Raw genomic sequence first — 21,745 nt, forward strand, 5'->3', positions numbered from 1 at the left:
CTATGTAGTCCAGGCTGTCCTCAAACTCACAGAAATCCACCTGCCTCTGCCTCCTGAGCGCTGGCATTAAAGATGTGTGCCACTGCCTGCTGCCTGGCTTTGCTCTTTTCTTAAAGGAAAGTGTTTTTTAGGCATGAAGAAACCTATAAAGCCTTAGAATTGTGAGCCATTGTGCAAACTTTCACTAAGACACGCTGTGTTTTACAGATGTTGATGAGTGTGAGAAAAACCCATGTACCGGTGGAGAGTGTATCAACAACCAGGGCTCTTACACGTGTCACTGCCGGGCTGGCTACCAGAGCACGCTCACCAGGACCGAGTGCAGAGGTGAGGGGCTCTTGGGGACTGAGGGCATCTGTCCCAAATGAAGGCTTTGCTTTGAAGGACTCCAGGGAAACAAAATGGTAGGGGCTAAATCCCCTTAACTCTTCCCCTACACCGCTGCTCTGTATGTGTGTGTGTGTGTGTGTGTGTGTGTGTGTGTGTGTGTGTGTGCGCGCGCGCGCACGCGGTGCACACCTTATTCCAAGCATCATTTTTTTGAGGATGTTGCTATACAATCTAGAAAGCATTCAGATTATTTTAAAAACTATCTATGTGCCCAGGGGAATAGCTTATTTTCACATCTTTCGAGTGATTTCTGCTAGTTGTTCAGCTTCCTTCTGGGAGGGTGGGGGATGTGGTAACTATGCAACAGAAACTGGGGAAGCATCTGGTGAAAGTGGTATGTCTTTAGTTCTCTATAGAGAGGCGGATGCTAGGCTCTGCTCTGCAGAAGTCAGACGCCAACAGCAGTATCACACGAGGGTTGCCTGAAATGGTTCTCTAGCCCTTCCTCAGGCCTGCTGATCAGAGCCAGCACTTGGCAGGCTTCCCCAGCCATCTGTGTGCACACCAACATCTCAGAAGCTCTGTATGTGTCCTCTCTGAAAGGTTGCCCTTCTGATTTATTTCTTCTCCTTTTACTAAAATATAAAAAATAACACATTTTTTGAGACTTTTGCACATTGGTTCTGTGTTTAGATAATTTCCACCCCTCACTCTTCCTCCTCCAACTCCTCCTATGCCCCTCAACCCCTCACCTCTTCTTTAATTTTTGTTTACACACACACATACACACACACACACACACACACACACACACACACACACACACACACACATGCATGCTCATAAATACAGCTTGCTGAGTGCATTTGGTGTTGCTGGTGTGTAAGTGTTCAGGGATGGCTGATTGGATTAGGACACCTATCAGGAGGCTGGACCCTGAACACCCCCACCCCCCTCAGCAGCCATTGATTCCCTGGAGCTCTTCATGTGGCTGTGGGACCTTGTGAGATTTCCCTGCCCATGTTGTCAAGTCACAGATATAGTTCTCAAATACCTTATTGAGCTGTCCGATATGCCTTTGGTTAAATGGCATTTACATAGTAAGTTTCTGGGGTGGAAATGAGTAATATATACTGCCTTCCCTTCAAGAACCGAGAGCTTTATCTGTATGTTCAGCACAGAATAAGTTGCGTCATTAATCCAGTAGAACTAAGTGAGCACTATTAAACACAAGGCAGGTGGGGAGGTTTGTGCCATTTAAAGCTGTGAATTCATTAATATGAGATGATTTTATTTGCCTCTTTTAGCAAAAGCATTTTCTGTGAGTTGAGCAAGTTTGATATTCATCCATGAACTACCCTCAGAATCTTTGCATTTGCTCAAATTTAGAGACTTAGCACCATCGCCATATTTAGGTCCACCACCCAGCAATGCCAATTTTGAGCAGAAAACAACAACAACAACAACAACAAAATCTGTACGCATAGTATTCCCACAATACTCTATTAGCAGCCTAAAATCTGAATTATAAATCCAAATAGGTTGACCATTTAGCTGATTTTAAACTCCTCTGAATGCTTTAGCTGTTAAAGTAATTTGATTGTGAGCCGTGCATTGGACATTTTTCAATAGAAGAGTGGAAGGCAAGTCTCAGTAAGAAACGTTCATGCTGTGTAGATTTCTACAAGTGTACGGTATCCCCCATGACAATCTGACAGCAGTGAGGAGAAAAGAGGGACTCTTTTTCTTGTTTATTTTAACCTCAAAAAATTATAGAATGTTAAAATTGGTTTGAGAATATGTGGATTTTTTTTTTTTTTACTATTTTTCTTTGTGGAGCAAGACAGGTTTTAGTGAACATTAAGAATAAAGTAGAGGAGGGAAAAAAGAGAAGAAATCAGAGGGGTTTGGCACTAAGATCAGACAGAAGAAAAGCCCAGACTGCTTCAGCTAGTCCAGTGGCTCACACAGAAACCACTGTGGGATCAGCTTGGAAAGCGAACGCGTAGGAGGTCAACCACAGACACAGTGCAGACACTGGGCAGACGGGATAACTGGGCAGGTCGTAAATGCACATTCCTCACTAGGGTGTGCAGGATGCTCACACTCAGAGCCTCCGCTCAGCGTGGATGGGTTGCTCTCATCCAACTGGGCCTTGTTCTGCATCTTCTGGGGACAGAGCATGGAGATGGTTGCATGCTGCTGGGACAAGGCAGTGACCCTTTGAAGGCCATCCATTTGTAGTCCCTGGGACAGAAGCAGCAGACTCAGGATACCTGCTGTCTACCAAGGGTGGCTTTTAAATCATGGAATTAAATTTTTTTAGCTTATGTCATTTTAAAACATCTCTTAGTTCTATTATAATTGGTATAATAATAATATCAACAATAATTTTATTATGTAATAATAATTATTTAATAATAATAACAATAATTTTTATTATTTAATAATAATAATGTATTATTATTATTATTATTAATTGGGGAAGGGACACCCTCCACAGGATCAATGCTTTGCTTGATAAGTAGAATAGTCATAAAGTTTAGACTGAGACTCATATGCATGCCCAGTGAAACTATACTTAGTCCAGAACTGCAGTGAGCCATGTGGACATCTTGTAGCTATAAGGAGAGTTATTAGGGAGAATCGAGCAATTTCTGGGAAAAAACACACACAAAACATTTCTGTTATTTCTGATTTTGTTGTAATATTTACCTTTTAATCGTATTTGAAATTATATTAGCCAAAGGTCAATATAAATAATCACATATACCACTCAATAAATTATCTTGAAAAATGGTGAAAGCTCTATTTTCTTCATATAACTGAGATCCGAGTGGTCTTAATAGAGAGCAAGAGTGAGTGCAATCGCTAAATCTTTTTTTTCTGTTTCCTATTTTTCTGACACTGATGACCCCGTATACTTTGTTATCCGGTATGGTGTGTAAGGTGACGAATAGTGTATCAAGTAATTGGAATCCAAGATTAAGGCCATAAGTTTAGAAATGGAGGGAGAAAGAAAGCAATTGAAAGTCCTCCGAGTCAACTTCATCCCTTCTAATCTTAACCTCAGACATCGACGAGTGTCTTCAGAACGGCCGCATCTGCAACAACGGGCGCTGCATTAACACAGACGGCAGCTTCCACTGCGTGTGCAACGCTGGCTTCCATGTCACCCGGGACGGAAAGAACTGTGAAGGTAAATGTGCTGTCCTCAGGCTGCTCCCCTCCCCTCCGATCAGAGCCACGTGCTGTGTGAAAGATCAAACTCTCACAGGTGTCTCGCAAGTTTCTTCCTGAAAGGCAAACGTCAATTTCCACGTTGTCGCGACCACAGTCACATTTGTACCTGTCAAGTAACATTTACACACACTAGCAGCCGTGGGTGTTTGAAGGTACCACGTGTGGTAAAGCTTTTGTGGAGTGTCCCATTGCTTCTTAGTTTTATGCGATCAGAGTTTTATATTGTGGAGCGTTTATACCCTAACAACAAACAAAACCATGAGAAGACCATGTTTTAAGCCCATGCCTTCTCGAGTTACTTAGAATCCTTCTTGTATAAAGTGCCTGCCTGGTAGTGAGACCCCCTAACCAGTGGCTGGGCATGTAGAATTGTTTTTGAGAAAACTGTGGGGTGTGTAGAGCCAAGCTTTTATATTTGAACTCTGAACTCACCACGTGGCCAGCTTTCCCTTACAAAGTAAATATGACTGCGATGGTTAAGTTTCTGCTTCGTGGGCCTTTAGCAGAAGGTGCAGAACGCTCCTTATCATGTTTTCAAACTTCTTTAGGAAAGGCCCCAAGAATCTGTTAATATGTTGAAAGAATTTCAAAATTGTTCTTGGGAACATGTTTGGCAGAATATTATCTCGGTGATTCAATCCACAGACTCAATGCCAAAATTCCCAGTTAGGGTCAAATCTATTTTTTTTAAATAAAAGAAAATCATAAATTACTTTAGTCTGACTAAAAGCCTGTAAGTGAAAAGAGGTCATGTCAAGAGGCGCGGGCCTCCCGGGAAAGCTTCAATCGCTCACAGACCAGCATGCCCATGAAATTAAGAAGTGTCTCTCAGATCAAAGAGACCTAAATATTAGTGGGCTCAGCTGGATCCCATAGCCAGGTCTAGCACTTACTAAATCCAGCTTTGCAGTATCCACTTCAAATTGCTTAAAATGACATGCTTTCTTCTACTTCTTATTATTCTTCAGATAATTTTTTGAGAATTTCATACGATGTATTTTGATCACATTTCCTGCTCCCCCCCCCCCCGCCCTTTCCAGATCCTCCCTACCCACCCAACCTTGTATCACTTCTCCCTATAGTCCTTTATTTTTATTTTTATTTTTAAAGAACCAGGATTTATTTAGCCTAAGTACATTTTCATATCCGGTAGCCTTAATTTTTGTTTCATTTTTTTTGTGTCATGAGAACACAGGTCAGTGAACCAAATAAGCTGGTAGCACTCCTTCCATTTTGTAGACTTGTGACCCTTAGGAGGACCCTACCACCCTCTGTTGACTTAACCTGAACTTGGGGTGATGCCTGGTTCACATGCCTTCTCTTCTCTTTGTATTTATCACCTGGAGGAAAAACAGCCTTAGGCTATACCAACAAGAAAGAGAGAAAGAAAGAAAGAAAGAAAGAAAGAAAGAAAGAAAGAAAGAAAGAAAAGAAAGAATAGAGAAAAGCCAAAGTTATATTTATCCAGGCCTGCCTCCCTCTTCTAACCGAGAGAACACGTGTCTCTGGTTCTAGACATGGATGAGTGCAGCATAAGAAACATGTGCCTGAACGGGATGTGCATCAATGAAGATGGAAGTTTCAAGTGTATTTGCAAACCTGGGTTCCAGCTGGCATCAGACGGCCGCTACTGCAAAGGTGTGTACCAGGGAGCCCTGAGCTGTGGCCTTTGCCTGCTCGCCTTCTCTCTCCAGCTTCCGTGAAGAGCCTTCCCATGATGAGTTCCCCAGGGTCTCACGTGGAAACCTGACTGCTACTCCTTCTTATGTTCCAGGCATCCAAATAGACATGGTTAGTGAAACAAGGCTAGTCTCGTTTTCAGGGAAGGCATCTGGGTTCTTCTCAAAGGATCCTGGAATCAGCTGAGTGTGGCAGTGTAAGGTGATATAGTCCCAATTGGTTCCAGCAGATCTGGCGAGCTTTCTGATAAAGCCGTGTTCTGCCTTTTCCTTCCAGTTGAGGAATAAGGATGGGGAGGGGGGGAGCAAGGAGAAGGGTGGGCGGGGAGGGGGGAGCCTCTTGATCATTGCCTTAGGCCATTCATCACCTCTTCCCTTGGGGGCAAAATGCTGACTCATTTGTGGTGCTGTATTCCTTGCTGTTTATCTGGCTATCCTAAGACACAACAGCAATGAATTGGGTCTTACCAAGTTACATTAAGGAAAAGGAACAGAGGAAGAAGAAATACACCAGGAGTCATGGCGGTACCCTGGTAACTTTTGCAATAATCTCATTGCTTCAGGTATTGGAAGCAAAACTTTGGAAGTTCCATTTGTGCTGCTGGGGTCCTAACGAGTTGCTGGAGACAAACGTGTCCCTCTCTCCTGCTGTATGGAGTCAGGGATGGGGGACTTTAGCATGTGGGTGCATGATGTGAGCTAGAATCAAACTCCTCAGAGCCTTCTATGTAAAGCAGCCCGGGAAGTCTACTAAGTTGCCCAGAGCCTCTGTCCACAGTTTCTGCTGTGGAAATGGCAGCAGTATCGCATGCCAAAAAGGCAGGACAAAGTCACAAAGCGCCTCTTCTGAGTATCCCTCATTTTCAGCTCTGGTTAAGGTACCATGGAAGAAATCCTTGTATGTCTTAAACTCTTGGCCAGGTGGGCACTTTCCCCAACCTTTAAAGAGCTTCCAGCCCTTGCTTGTTTACCTGCATCCCCTGTGACCTTCACATCGGTGGCTCGTAATATTGCGAAAGCCCATCGTCAGTGGAAAACAAACAGTAGACTTTTTTTTTTCCAATTTTGAGGTAGGAAAATGGTTTGTGTACACAGTGAACTCTGTGCTAGGAGGAACTGAAGTCGGGGAGAGAGGTTGGTGACATTCTACAGTAAGATAAAGTATCAGGCTGTGCATTTGCTGGACACGTGGGAAGGAGAATGATTGCTAGGCTATTTGAAATGCCAAGGTGTGGTTGACAGAGGTGATAGCATCTTGGCATTAGATCATGCTGTCTCAGAGGACGTTATGACCTCAAAGATGAATGTAGGCTCTGAAGCTATTGGTAGTCATAGGCATTGCATCATCCCCATTAATAGGTGGTTGGATTGTGTGGAAGGACTGGTAATTGCATTGGCTCACCCTAGCCAACTGAGAGAGGAAGGAAGAGGAAGGCGATCAGCTCTTATTATTGTCCTCATCTTTTTCCTCCTAGTGTATAAAGCTCAGATAAACATCATATGCTCTTTTCCTTTATGCCATGTTCCTCCTTTTGCTGTGAGATGAGATTTTTTTCTTCCTCTGTCATGCTCAACCCACAAACACATGACTGCCGAAAGCTTGGTCAACAGAGCCTATGCCGATTGAGGGACTTTCTGTCCCAGGGGAAAGCCTTCTTCAGGCTGCTTTCTAGAATAAAGTCTTCACTGTATGTCTCTGCTTGAACGAGAGGTGCCTGAAACAAATGAAGCGGCCTGACTTCACGTTCTTAAACATAACTGCTGTTTTAATTACAATCTGAACATGAAATCTTGGACCATTGGAATGTATTTTGTGCCAAACAACACAAGCTAAGTAAAACACAGAGGTGCTTCCCTCTCAATTTGCCTTTTTAAGGTCAGGAGAAAGGAAATCATTGCATACTCTAGCTGTGTATTGTAAAAAGGACTCCTGGAGGATGACTTGTTTCTAAGCACCCTTGTTTTCAAAACTCAATTTGGGTACCTACCCTTTCTGCTTAGTCATATTAATGGGGGGAACTCTCCACTATTGCTAATATGGACCCAATGACATCTCTTCCAGTACTTAAGAACACACAGATGATACTAAAATTACTCAACAGTTCTTAAGAAAGACTTTACCACATTTCAGCGGTTTCGAGTTGTTGTCCTGAGCCAGGGCTGTCATCCGAACCATCCTGTGTCCCTCCTTCTTCTGTCTCTGTGGTGCCCCTTCTGGGAGTTAATGTCTGCCTTTGTCTAACTGTCTCGGCGGGCTCAGACAGGGCTGACACTAGCAGGGATGCCAGCTTGGGTGTCGGCTCCAGGAAGGGAAAGCTTCCCACCACAGTCAAAGATGCAGTTTATAAGCAGATTCTGGCACGGCCACAGTGGGATGTGTGATACAGAGTCCTCTGTCTTCTAGTGGTCATTTTCTTTCATCTACCAGTTCTGTCTGGCTTTTGTATTTTTTTTTTTTTTTTGATAGCAAGCATCTTGGGAAGGCTCCGTGAAGATGGTTTTAATAGATGGTACCAAGCGCAGTTGATTTTTCCATTTTCCATCTCTGGAAGAGCACTGAGCAGGCATCCCATTACTATGCTGCTGCAGCTACTGGGAATCATTGTCTACACCACCCATGTGCCAGTATTAGCATAGTGAGCTTGTTCAGTGGTGTTAAAGAAATGCCTCTTCCTGCTACAGACATCAATGAATGTGAAACCCCTGGGATCTGCATGAACGGGCGCTGTGTGAACACCGATGGCTCCTACAGATGCGAGTGCTTTCCTGGCCTGGCTGTGGGTCTAGATGGACGCGTGTGTGTCGGTAAGAAAAAGCCACAGCCTGGTTTATGATAAATGCTCCAGTAGTCAGCAATCCTTATCAGTAACATGTGTGTCCTACCCTAGCAGGTAGGATACGGTGATTTTTGCTGAACAATGATTTAACAAATTCAATTCTCTTCTTGAATAAATTGGATACTAATGTTGGGAGTAGGAAGATAAGGTTAAGTAAAGGAAAGGCCAGGGAATCCTTGCCTTTTCTTCCCTGAATATATAGCCATCTTCAATTTTCTCCCATCTTTCTTTGTGGATAAAAAATTACAGTCTACAGACTTGACTTGTATATGTACACCATTTTGTGGTATACATTTTAATAGAGAATTAAATGCCCAAGAGAAATGCATGATGCCACCGAAATATGGATAAATCAGAAACATGCGATGATAGTTTATGAGGCTTTGAGATTTGTTAAATAACTTTTATCCAGGTGACATTTAAAAGATACTCAGTAAGCCCTTTGAATTAGAAAAGATTGGGTGAAGCCGGAAATTCCTTCTCTAGAGATAAAGATAACACAGCCTAGTTGACCGGCATCTGCAGGTTTATACAATGAACCTTTTACACACTAAACTTTCTCCCTTTTGGAAAGTGAACCGAATTTAGACATTCAATAACTGCATGTTTATTTTCAAGTAAGCCACATTTCTAATAAAGGTCTTACTTATCACAGTGTGAGATCCAGCCTTCATGCAGTGTTTATAGTTTCTGCTCTGTGCATGCCTAAGGAAGACAAAAATGAATGAAAAATAACCCTAGCTCTTAAGGGCCTCACGGTTTGCTCAACTACGATAGCCCGAGGAGACAGGTCGGCTCTGGCCGCTGAGCCCCACTGCTCAGAGGCTAATGTGGGTTGAGAGTTTTGTCTTCTCATTGTCAAGTCCTAAGTACAGAGGCATTCCCTGTGAGTCAGAGCAGGGACGGTGAAGAAACAAGGGTGGCTTTGGCTGCAGTGCAGGGGCTTTTATCTGCTTAAAATGACAGGGTAATGACCAGTGCTTCCTCCCGGTTAGACACACACATGCGGAGCACGTGCTACGGGGGATACAGGAGAGGCCAGTGTGTGAAGCCTCTGTTTGGTGCTGTTACCAAATCCGAATGCTGTTGTGCCAGCACCGAGTACGCATTTGGGGAGCCCTGCCAGCCGTGTCCTGCACAGAATTCAGGTGAGCGGAATCGCGGAGGGGCCCTCCTGCTGCCAGCTTTCTGCCACCATTCATGGTCTTTGCTTTCATATAAGTCAGCGGAAAAGTCTGTGTCACACTCCTAAGGCTAACTTGTATGCCCTCCCTGCGTCTTGGCAGAGGCTAGCCAGTGTCTAGACGTGTGTGACTCTCCCTGCCCTCACAATGATTTGCCATAAGCAGTTCATGCGCCTCTGTAAGAACTACCCCACCTCAGTCCTGGTCATGCTCCCGAGAACACACACAGCTTCAGGATGCTTGCTCGCTTTTTTTTTTTCCAGGAGCTGACTATTATAAAGGTAGATTTTACACAGTGTAGAAGAAAATAACATTCAGATGACCTGAATATTCCCAACAGCTTCCCAGAAGGCCATTTGTAAATTTTGTTCACAACCCAAATGTTAATTTTGGTGTACTTTTCTTAAATGGCTTTATTCAACCTTAGGGAAAAAGTATTTTTCTGCAGTTGAGGTAGCAAGTATACTGAAAAGACAACCAGGGAAGTTAGTCAAATTCTTTTTCCCTATTCACAGGCAGAGAGATTTGGGGGAGATTAGTTATTTGTGTATATTTTTGCTCATTTAAGCATTTGGAAAAGACACATTAATAAGGATAATTATAAAATGGAATTATATGGACAAAGAATTCCTAGTGTTCTGACCTACAGAATAAATTTAATTAGGTGAACTAGACTGTCCTGTGCAGGTGTACTTACTTATATTCATAATGAAAAATAATTTATTGAAATATCTCATTCTGTCTCCCTTATGCAAATTGTGTGTATATGAGAGAGAGAGGGAGAGAGAGAGAGAGAGAGAGAGAGAGAGAGAGAGAGAGAGAGAGAGGAGAGAGAGAGAGAGAATGTGAGGGAGAGAGAAGGAGAGAGAGAGAGAGAGGAGAGAGAGAGGGAGAGAGAGAGAATGTGAGGGAGAGAGAAGGAGAGAGAGAGAGAGAGAGGGAGAATGTGAGGGAGAGAGAATAGTAGAAAGGGATGATGAGGTGGGAGGATAAAGAAAGTAATAAAATATTTGTGACATGAAAGCAGAAATGAGGACTCTTTGGGATAAAGAAGAGGACCAGGATGAGAGAGAAGAAAGAGTGTCAGGGGAGTAAAACTGACATATATTTAGGAACAAAGAAAGCAACTTATTGAAACGAAGATGGTAGATTTTTATTATTTGATTATGATCTTAAGTTAGCTTATCAGTTGGCCTTTGTTGTCCTAAAATAAAGCTAAGACTAAAAACAAAAAGAAAAGAAAACACATAGTAAGTTTTTATGTAACAGTCAGTTATTTCTTAGTTGGTTAGGGGATAAGATCTTTTTAGATCAAGATAAAGGATTTACGTTAATAGAGATGAGATATGACAGATATTGTAGTTCATTAAGAAATTTAGACCCAACAAAATGGGAAAGATGTTTATTTAAAGTGTGACAAATACAAATAGCCAAATCACTATGGATGTAACACTTACATAACTCATGATCATCTCATGGTTCTCCCTGTTTAATTCATGTGTAATAAAATAAATATATATGTTTTTTTAAGAGTCAGTTATTTCATCTCCTTCCTAAGTAAAATTCATTAAAAATTAATCCGGGTATGACTTTCAAAGATGTGTAAATGAAAATAATCTTTGAAATTACAGTGTCCTGAATTAAATATCATAAGAAGCTAAATAAAGGGAAGACCTCAAAGGAAGTGAGGGCTGCCTCTTACAAGATAGAAAGTGTTGCTGTGGCTGGGAATAATACACAGATTATTTGTATGTCATCCAAAATCCATTAAATATGCATTTAATACACTTTAACTGTATGTAAATATTCATCCATACAAAATAATTGCATAAAACTCTGTAGTTGTATATTCTGTCCTTGGTTACACCAATTTTTCAAAGTCCTGTTCTCATGGACTGTGGATTTGTGAGACAGGTGTGTGTCAGTACAGCTGGGAAGCTGATAGTGCACATGCCTAGACGTTCTTTGCTTTATCACTTTCCCTTGGGACCAAGAACATCTCCTATGCAGAGAAATTATATAGGTTTTGGAAAAGGTCACTAAAGAAACCCAGTTTCTTTAAGCAATAAAGCTTAGTGGAAGCTAAATCAGAAGCCTATGAGCACTAACTTCCTGCTTATATTTATGGGTAGTTTTGTTGTTGTTGTTTTGTTTTGTTTTGTTTTGGTCTGAGGATATTTACATGGAAACGGTCCACACGTGGATTTTCTTCCACCATATCAGTGACTGAAGAATGTCGAATCAGGAAAGATCCCTGTGTAGGATCTCCCTCCTTTCAGCAGTCAACTGAGTGAGACATTGGAACCATGCAAATATCCAAGGTCACTGTGTGCATACCATGCAAGCCAACCGGGATGGGCAAAGCTGTGTCACTGGCTCCTGACCTGATTTGTGTGGGTGGCAAGTCTCTCCTCGCCTCCTCAGCCTTCAAGCATTTTCCTTTCTCAAAAAGTGGTCAGCTGAGCCCTATGAGTGCAGCTCTGGGGCGTGTCCATGCTGCCTGTCACACTGCTGTCCCTTGGGGCAGCTTAGGAAACAGTTATTAAGAGTGTGAACTGCCTGCATTTATGTTGTCTCATTAAACAGCCAAGCAAAAAACAAGAAAAGTAGCATTAGAAATGAATCCTCCAAAGTCTGTATTTTATAACAAGCAGTAAAATGTTTTCATTAAACAAACAAACAAACAAACAAACATTGATAAGACCAACAACGAACAAGGAGAACTATGTGAGCCACTGTGTATTTAAAAGCCAGAGACTGAAAGACAACAACAACAACAAAAAAACCAAAAACATATCGTTGCTATCTCTTCTCACTCTCAAGTATTAAAATGGACATGAAACTTTGTGAATAATAACAAAGCCATGACAATTCTGTGGCAGTGTTGTCATGGCTACTTCTGATTAGCTGATACTTGGCCTAAACAGAAGTGTAGCGAGGCCACTGTGTTTGCCACTGGTCAGGACCTGACTGTTCTGTGTACGGAAGAGATCCGAATGCTAATGTACTCAGGCTAGAATCAAATCCCTCCTCTCCTGGTAGTCATGCATGATTTTAACAGTTATCAGGAGTTTTCCTGTGGATTCACCATGGAAAATGAACACAGTATCCATCCGCATGATTCAAAAACTACACTTCTCTGTGAGACTGGATGCTTTGTTGTGCTCTCGTGCAGAGAGCCCAGTGTCTGCAGAGAACTGAGGAAATGCGAGAACCTGATCGTACTGGAAAAAAACAACTAGAACTGAGAAACAGAACTATTCCCAGGATGGCAGGGAAAAGTGTTATTAACAGCCAAGAAACCACATTTTAACAGGCGTGTTTCACTGTACGTGTAAAGTGTTCCCTGGTGAACAAATTGAGTTATAGGAAAAAACACCTTTTCCAAAAGTGCTTTGCCTAAGAAATTGCTATGACTTCCTTGTGTCCTTCAGAGCCAGTTTCCTCCCTGATGCAAAGCCTTTAAAATGAAAGCCTGCTGTAAAGGTGACTCCCCCAGGAGATGCCCACTTCCTCTGTTAGCAGTTTAGCTCAGCTCTCCTTCCTTGGGGGGAAACGCTGTGTGTGAGGGCAGAATTGACCTCTTCTGAAAACAAGGGACTCATTTATTATCTGATAATCTATTACAGCAGAATACCAAGCGCTCTGCAGCAGCGGGCCGGGCATGACATCAGCAGGCACAGGTAAGGAGTCATTTTGGCATTTACTGACTTACGCCTGTGCAAAGGCAGTATTGAGCCTTCTGTGCGTATCTAGTTACTTTCGTGACATGGTCTGGTGATGTCCTTGGGATGCCTAGAAGCCCCCATGGCAGAACTGCTGTGGCGCCCTGGTGGCTGTGGGTGTGGGCTTTCTGACTGGCATTGATGGAGAGCTGTAGATGGGATGCAGTGACTGGCATTGCGCAATCTTAAGTGGCATCCTGAACCTTTTATGAATTTCCATTATCAAATACAGCTGAGGATCTTGGATCAGACGAGCAGTTATCCATTCACAGTCTAAAAGATTTCTTAATTCTCGAAGGTTGCATCCTAAGATGCCACTTAAGTTTTGTAGCAAGAAATAACAACAACTAACTGAGTTAAAAGAAAATCAAAATATTTGTGTAGGGACTGAAGAAATGTTGAGTGTCATTAAAAAGAATAAAATCAAAAGAGACAACTGATCTGAGTGTGAAGCTCGTGACAAGAAGAAGGGACTCTTCTTGTCCTCACTCATATGAAACTAAGCAATTTGGCTAAGGGGTTCTGGGAAAACCCAGACTGGCTGATTCACCCCATCATATGTGTGGATGAGGATGATGAGGGCATATTGTCGGAAAGGGGGAACTAAGGCAGTTGGTGATGAAGGAGTCAGTGGCGATTGGACTAGCTGTGATAAGGACATGGGGGGTGAAGCAAGGATAACCCCGACTTGTAAAGACCATCCATCCACATAGCTGTAGCTCTCTCTCTCCCTCTCTGACACTAGAGAACTCTGCTCAGTATGTGAGAGCACAGAATGTGTGGTCACTTCGGGGCCAGAGCGGAAGCTCTGAGCTTGCTTTCAGTCTGTAAGGAGACCCTGCTGAAGGATCTCCCCACACAGTGGGGAGGGGGCCTTGAACGAGCACCAGATTTGGAGCCAATAAGCACATGATTCATGCTTTAACTTGAAGACATTGTTGAACTTAACAGAAATTCAAAGCGAGGGCACGGTGTGATACCTTGTTGGCAGTATGTGAGGCAGAGGGAAGAGGAAAGAGGTGCTGTCAGGGGCTCGGGCTCTGAGCATCATCTGCTTCCATCCTGGTGCTCAGACCATCCAGGACATCTTCCTCGGCTTAATTCAGGGATGATGGGTGATCTTCTGGTCAGCTCAGATGCCAGTTTCCCTGCAGGGTCTGGGGGCAGGGAGATTTGACTCATGCTGTCCTATGGTGTGCAAAAATGAGTGAGATACTCTCTTCCAAGTGAACCCTTCGAGAGGTCCTAAGGTCATTGCACACATTGCACTGTTTTGTTTTCACTTAATGTTTTTTTTAGAATATGATTGACCTTGAACTTTTTGGTGCTGTAGATATAAATGAATGTGCATTAGATCCTGATATTTGCCCAAATGGAATCTGTGAAAACCTCCGTGGAACCTACAAATGTGTATGCAACTCGGGATACGAAGTAGACATAACTGGAAAAAACTGTGTCGGTAAGGAGTTCAGCTCACTCTCTGTGACATTTTTTTTTGACAGTTTGTGAAGAATACTGTGCCAGACTCACAAGAGATGCTTGTTAGGTGTAAAAAATCCAAGTGTCAGGAGCCTCTCTCACATGGCTACAGAGCCACTCCTATTTCTACTGAAACAGCTCTCCCAATTCCTCATTAGGTTTAACCAGAGAAAGTATAGCTTGTTTTCAGTACTGATTGTACCTTAGCTTTAACAAGCACCATTTCCCATGTGCTAACAACCTTTAGTGAGGGAAGAACCCAGAAACTAAGTCATTTGCTCCAGAAAAAAACCAGTCAGCCTAGGGCATTAGTTTTTTCTCCAACATTCTTTAGTTGCCTAGAATAGTGTTTTCTGAAAACCTCTGCTGTCTGGAGTGACACACAGCCTGTGGTTCCTGATGTTGAGCTTTTAAAGCCAAGATACTCACACTCCTGGGGAAAGGATTGTGCAAAGTGAAATGTAAAGTGGTGTGTTTTTTTTTTATTTGAAGAATAAATATATTTTGAATATAAACAAATACATTTTTATGAACTATGGTGCAAATTAATAAGATAAACTGGAAAATTTTCAGGTTTTATATATTTTTTAATATTTCCATTTAGAGCTCGGGAGTCAGGTGCTTCCCGCTTTTACCTCGGTGGCATTTAGAGCCATAGTTGGGAAGGTCCCTGTCCAAGGAGTTGATGTAACTTTGAAGCCAGTGATTGTTCAGGGATAATTCAGACTGACATAAAAACCTGCTTGTTCTTGGAGTCTGGCACACAGCGTATCAACTAGCAGCAACTTGTTACATCCGCATGAGAATCTCCTGGGGCTCTGACTCAGGAGAAGGAAATCCCTGCTCGAATGTGTCCCTGGCCATCAGCTGCTTTATTTGCATGGTCCATTTGAAGCCTCCTGAAGTCTGGAACTCTTGGGAAATAGTTGCATTCCTTATAGTATTTTGATAGACCTTCAGCATTTCATTTGCTCAATAGGAACATAACTTCCTGTCTGATTTAAGTATATTCACTGCTGTGGTTGGAGTGATCCCTCCTGGCCTTCACCTCTCATGCTGGAACTGCAGGTGTACACCATCACATTGAGATTGCTTTCCGTTTATTTAGCTCCTTAAACCAGTAAGATTAGTCCCTTTGATTCCAGAACAAGAGTCTTGCCTCTGTGTGGCCTCGACTGTGCCATTAAGAATTTAAAGGCCTAACCTAAAGGGAGGAAGGCCTTCCCTTTGAGGAACAAGCTCTTTCAAGCGTTCCCGTTTGCTGTCTTTCCAGATATTAATGAATGTGTGCTGAACAGCCTACTTTGTGACAACGGACAATGTCGAAACACACCTGGAAGTTTTGTCTGTACCTGCCCCAAGGGATTTGTGTACAAACCCGACCTAAAAACCTGTGAAGGTAAACTGTGCTTTTGTTCTTACACTGTACATCTCTCTCTCTCTCTCTCTCTCTCTCTCTCTCTCTCTCTCTCTCTCTCTCTCAGCCATTAGACCACCTTAGCAGTAAATTGGAGTGTCTTCTACTTTAGATAATTAAACCAATTCTTTCGGGATTCGCCGAGTCTAAATGGCACTGTTACAAACTCTCTAGCCCCGGATGCCACTCACTTGTGTTTGGCATTTTACTCACCTTTCATGGTGGTTTTAGGGCATTCATTTTCATTTGCCTCTAGTTGGCACTTTATTTGCCATCACTTAATAGATGAAGAAAATGTTGTGCATGTATCATTTGAATCCATAATTCTCCCCAGATTTTTCTGAATACGAAGACTCACTCATGTGCCAGTTTCTATACTAAAGAAATATGCTCAATTAGTATTTTGACATTCCTTCTAGTTTGGAAAAAAAAAACTGTTTAGGCCAGCTTTACTGTCTAATGAAGGATATGTGGTAGCAATTAAGGCCAAAGTCGAAGTATGCATTTTATGCGTAAGACCAGCTTTCAGTGGTAACGGAGACCTGGTTTTGTTTCAGACATTGACGAATGTGAATCGAGTCCTTGCATTAACGGAGTCTGCAAGAATAGCCCCGGCTCTTTTATTTGTGAATGTTCTCCTGAAAGTACCTTGGATCCAACAAAAACCATCTGCATAGGTATTTATCCTTCTGAGAATCATGTTTCAGTGTTTATCAATAATTCAGTGCTACTATGCTTAATGGCTGCTTGGACCGCAACGGAAGTTTAGATATAGAAGACACATTAGAAATGATTATTGTTCCTTGTTTCATAATGCTATTCTGGCTGTAATCCTAGACTACACATTGGATTTTTGATAAGATTCTGTTAAATGTCCAACACCCTGTCTTTCTGCAGAAACAATCAAGGGCACGTGCTGGCAGACTGTCATCGACGGGCGGTGTGAGATCAACATCAATGGGGCAACCTTGAAGTCTGAATGCTGCTCTTCGCTTGGTGCTGCCTGGGGGAGCCCGTGCACTATATGTCAAGTTGGTAAGAGAAGTGGTTCACGCCTCTGCAGCCACCTCATTGGTCATTCCACGGATTTAAGGCCACATGGAAAATTTAAAGATGGCCTTGATAAAATATATATCTAAATAAGGAAACTGGAGAAGTATCTAGGACATCAATTTTATATGATTCTGGTCAATTTGCCATTTTCTATCTTCTGGTGGCCATGTGCTAGGCTTGCAGTGCTTCCTGCAAGCTGGGCTTTCCTAGCAGAGGCATCTCATTACTGCTCTTCAGTATCCATGCAGACCTATGCTCACTCACATCAGCAAAACCCAGCTCCTGTTCCAGGCCCTTCCTTAGGTTCTTATATTTACCATGTCCGGGAAGTCTAGATAGCTGTTATTAATTTTGTTCTGTTTTCCCACAGATCCCATATGTGGTAAAGGGTACTCAAGAATTAAAGGCACACAATGTGAAGGTATTTCTTATCATTTATAAACCATGCATGTGTGTGTGCGTGTGTGTGTGTGTGTGTGTGTGTGTGTGTGTGTGTGTGTGTGAAGAATGCTTGTGTTAATTTGGCCTGGATAAAGGAGTAAGGCAACTTCACAGTGAGAAATATGCTGCAGAGGAAAAAAAATACAGAGAACTGCATAAAAGAACAGATGTTAAACACACAGACTGTTGCCAGTGTCAGATCACTATGGCCAAAGGACAGTGTGGCTTTAGAATGACCATACACTGTTTGGAGCACAAACCCAAGACATTTCTATTTTCAAAGATTATGCAGTTTGCATTCCTGGTTGGCCCTATTTTTTTTTAAAACTATTGTTGCTTGTTTATTTGTGTCACATTCCTGGGTGACTCAGAGAGGTGAACTCAGTTGCCTTTGTTTTCAAGGCCCATGTGGACCCTTTCCAGTTTGCTGTGGTTCTTTCTCATGGAGTCCTGAGTAGATATAGGTCATGACTAACTCGGCCTGACATGACACAGCAGCTGAAATATTTAAAAAAACAACAGTTAGTCCCATATGTGGGATAAAATCGAGGCTTTTTTTTTTCCTTTTAAAACAAAGAGGAATACTACAACCCCCACCCAAGGGCTTGCATTCCAAATGATGACTGAATCGTTTGGCTTTTTCTGGTTTAGACCAGCCGTTCATAACTTATCTGAGCTTTAACAGCACATTTTAGTATACAAATGGCCAAGGAAAAGCTCCAAGGAACAAACCTCCCAAAAGTAGGTTCAGCTTCATTCCCATTTAGTTTTCCCTTTAAAAAAAAAAATTGAGACTTTTTCTCAACACTCTTGGCTTGGAGAGTGACCTCTTTAAAATAGACACTCTGTGTGTGTGTGCGTGTGTGTGTGTGTGTGTGTGTGTGTGTGTGTGTCTGTGTATGTGTGTGTCTCTGTGTGTGTGTGTGTCTGTGTGTGTTGTGTGTGCGTGTGTGTGTGTGTGTCTTAACTAAGGCTCCCCCCTTTGGCATTTAGATTGCCTTTCTTTGGATGAATTCAATGATGTCTGTTTTTCCAAATTAAGTGCAGAGAACACACTGCTTCATGAGGCAAATTGAGGAGGATCAGTAGGTCTGGACAGCACTGGTAAATGATGAGTGGACGCTCATGTGTTGACCCTCCCTCCTAGGCTCAGTACTCCTTGACCAACCCGCATATCCCACAGCAGGACTTGATTTTTATACACTCATGTTTAAGCTTTTTCTTCTTTGATGATTTTTGTCTGTTTCCACTCATCGTGTGTCCTCAAGCTAATTAAAACCCTCGGAACCTTACCTACCAGAGCTGTCCCCCCAAACCCTTGGCTCCTATCTCTACAACTCAAACACTATTCCTACAGGCCAGTGTAGAGACTCCCAGCTTTCTTAAACAGCCCCACTGTTTGCTATTTAGTCCCATCAGAAGTTCATAAGAACTGTTTGGAGGCAAGCTTCTGTTTTAAACTCACCAGGCTCAGAAAAGGCCCTTTCTTTTGTGATAATCCTGAGTATCTATGAGTGGGGTAAACCAGGGTTAACTTATACAGATACGCTGACTTAATGCTTCCCTGTTTTCTGTTTTAGATATCAACGAGTGCGAGGTGTTCCCAGGAGTATGTAAGAACGGCCTGTGTGTCAACTCCAGGGGTTCATTCAAGTGCGAGTGTCCCAGTGGGATGACTTTGGATGCCACGGGCAGAATTTGCCTTGGTAAAGATAAATAAGATGCAATTGGACATTTGGGGACAGACACACACACACACACACACACACACACACACACACACACACACGGCTCATCTTAGAAGAATGGATGGCTTTTGTTCGCAAGCAAGGAAGCCCTCACTCCAGACTGGAATTCCACCTCTTCAGAAATGAAGTACCATATTTTTTGGACTATAAGATGCACCTGACCATAAGGCGCACCCAGTTTTTAGAGCAGTAAAACAAGAAAAAACAGTGAAAACAGCAATTGAACCATAAGGTGCACCCTAATCCTCCTCCCCAATTTTTTGGGGGAAAAGTTTGTCTTATGGTCCAAAAAATACAGTAGATCTGAGTCAGGACCATTTGAGTGATAGGATGCATTCCATAGAGAGGAGATGCCAAGGCATCACGGAATGCAGGCATTGATGATGGATATGGCTTTACAAGGAGAAAGATGCCTGCAAGCAGCAAAGTGACACTTTTCAGTCATTGTAGAATTATCAGAAAACACCAAAAGCTGGAAGGGAGCTTTTCATAAGTAGGACATTTAAACATGCCTGAGGAAAAAGTTAAAGTCTTCATTCACAGGAACACCTACCACATAATCCTGGTTTTCATCTGGGGGAAAAAAAAATGTAGTCATGGATATAGCAAAGTAGCCTGCATTTTCTCTAACAAAAGTTGGTAGCTTTGGACAGTGAGGGATAGCTGTCCTCAGTCTCCTGCCCCTCTGACAGACATCCGCCTGGAAACCTGCTTCCTGAGGTACGATGATGAAGAATGCACCCTGCCCATCGCTGGCCGCCACCGAATGGATGCCTGCTGCTGCTCAGTTGGGGCAGCCTGGGGAACCGAAGAGTGTGAGGAATGTCCAGTGAGAAACAGCCGGGAGTATGAGGAGCTCTGTCCCCGAGGACCTGGCTTTGCGACAAAAGATATTACAAATGGGAAACCTTTCTTCAAAGGTACAGAGCTCCCTGTGGCTGGTTGGGGTTTTGGGGAAATGCCTTTTCGGGAGCCCAGCTTGCTACAGATACCGTTAGCGAGGTCTTTCCTTCAGCACTTCAATGCTCTGAGGAAAGCTCTCCCTATCCCTCTTACCAATGGTAACGATGCCCCCCTGCCCCGCCCATGCCCCACCCCAAGTCCTGAATTCTCAGAACTTCTTACCTCTTCTATCCATTAGCTGGTAAAATAACCTTAATAGTATCCCGAGAATTAAAGGGAGTCAGATAATCTGCAAAATGGTGTGATTTAGCCTTTTGTCTCTACTTGAAACTTTCCTACCTTGGTGAGTGGAGACTGCACTAGCAAGTGTTCTTTGTCCAAATGCAATGAATTTCACTTCTGCTGTTTACTGTGTTTCAAACATTGTTGTTGTTGTTGTTATTATTTTGGTCATGCCATAATCTAAAGTCCATGTCAGAATAAGAAGTTATAACTTTAATCTAATTCTGAGACCAGTTTAACTCCTATGGACAGTGGCCCAGTGATTGTTACTTCCATATAGGAAAAGAATGCTAAGCATTCTCTTGAAATGTACAAGTCAGAACAGCTAGGGATATTTATGACACCCTAGTCCTGGATTATCATATGTTTTTAAGATGGATACTGTCAAGACCTTAAAACTGAGGCCTTCCAACCCTCTGGGTGTAAAGTGGGGACCCCTGAGACATCCTGCTTGCTCACGTGCTTTTCTTCCCTGCGTTTCCATTTCCCTGAAGATATCAACGAGTGCAAGATGATCCCGAGCCTCTGTACCCACGGCAAGTGCAGAAACACCATCGGCAGCTTCAAGTGCAGGTGCGACAGTGGCTTTGCTCTGGATTCTGAAGAGAGGAACTGCACAGGTCAGTGAGCGGCCCTCCGGGGGAGTGGGGGTGTCGCCTTGGGAGGTGAGGAGTCCCCAAAGGCCCTGTTTGCTGTGTCGCTTCATGTTGTAAGGCTGTCCTTGCCCTCACTGTGGCCGCCGGCTGTTTCTCATGCAGACATTGACGAGTGCCGCATATCTCCTGACCTCTGTGGCCGAGGCCAGTGTGTGAACACCCCAGGGGACTTTGAATGCAAGTGTGACGAAGGCTATGAAAGCGGATTCATGATGATGAAGAACTGCATGGGTAAGTGTGTGCCGCTGTGACCAGTGTAAGAAGCAAAGAACCGCGAGAGGCCTGGATTCCTGACACAGCGAATTGAGAGCCATTCACATACACTGGCATAGTAGCAGCCCCACCTCAGGGTCTGCGCCCAACAGTTCTAGAAGACACTGTTAACTAAGTTGCCTTAGGGCAGGTTCCCCTGTGAACAGAGTCTGAGATGAGATTCCTCCACACAAGTGTGGTGGACTTGGGCTCATTTGTTTGGATTTTGGGTTGTTTGTGCTTTGTTTTGTTATGGTTTTTGAAGGAAAAGTTTGGAGCGAGGAATCCCTCAGAGCAGCAGTGAAGCAGGCTAGTGCAGAGTCTGGCTGGAGTGCAGCCCACTCAGATCCCACAGGGAGCTCTGGAGGAGTGAGTGGCACCAGGCGTTGTCCTGTGTGGAGATAAGGTCGAGGCCAGACAATCATGACTGGCTGTGGACTGCTTCTCATGGCGGGAGAACATTGCGCTCTTCCGCCGTCCAGGCATTTCTGAGGGTGGTGGACAGCAGTTCTCCCA

The 21,745-nt window shown here is 43.2% G+C and overlaps 1 protein-coding gene across 2 annotated transcripts in view; it reads left to right on the forward strand.

The window, feature by feature from the left end:
* FBN1 (fibrillin 1) overlaps positions 1-21,745 on the forward strand; it is a 201,976-nt gene that overhangs the window by 113,064 nt on the left and 67,167 nt on the right. For both annotated transcript variants that reach the window (XM_084775482.1, XM_084775483.1), the window contains exons 13-27: positions 208-327; positions 3,404-3,529; positions 5,089-5,211; positions 7,935-8,057; positions 9,085-9,237; positions 12,903-12,956; positions 14,332-14,457; positions 15,751-15,876; positions 16,452-16,571; positions 16,792-16,929; positions 17,318-17,368; positions 18,969-19,094; positions 19,829-20,056; positions 20,816-20,941; positions 21,080-21,208. In XM_084775482.1, the coding sequence (XP_084631608.1) occupies positions 208-327; positions 3,404-3,529; positions 5,089-5,211; positions 7,935-8,057; positions 9,085-9,237; positions 12,903-12,956; positions 14,332-14,457; positions 15,751-15,876; positions 16,452-16,571; positions 16,792-16,929; positions 17,318-17,368; positions 18,969-19,094; positions 19,829-20,056; positions 20,816-20,941; positions 21,080-21,208 (1,869 nt within the window). The remainder of the gene's footprint in view (positions 1-207; positions 328-3,403; positions 3,530-5,088; positions 5,212-7,934; positions 8,058-9,084; positions 9,238-12,902; positions 12,957-14,331; positions 14,458-15,750; positions 15,877-16,451; positions 16,572-16,791; positions 16,930-17,317; positions 17,369-18,968; positions 19,095-19,828; positions 20,057-20,815; positions 20,942-21,079; positions 21,209-21,745) is intronic.

Source organism: Acomys minous (assembly GCF_964271855.1).
Source record: "Acomys minous genome assembly, chromosome: 3".
NCBI lineage: Eukaryota > Metazoa > Chordata > Mammalia > Rodentia > Muridae > Acomys > Acomys minous.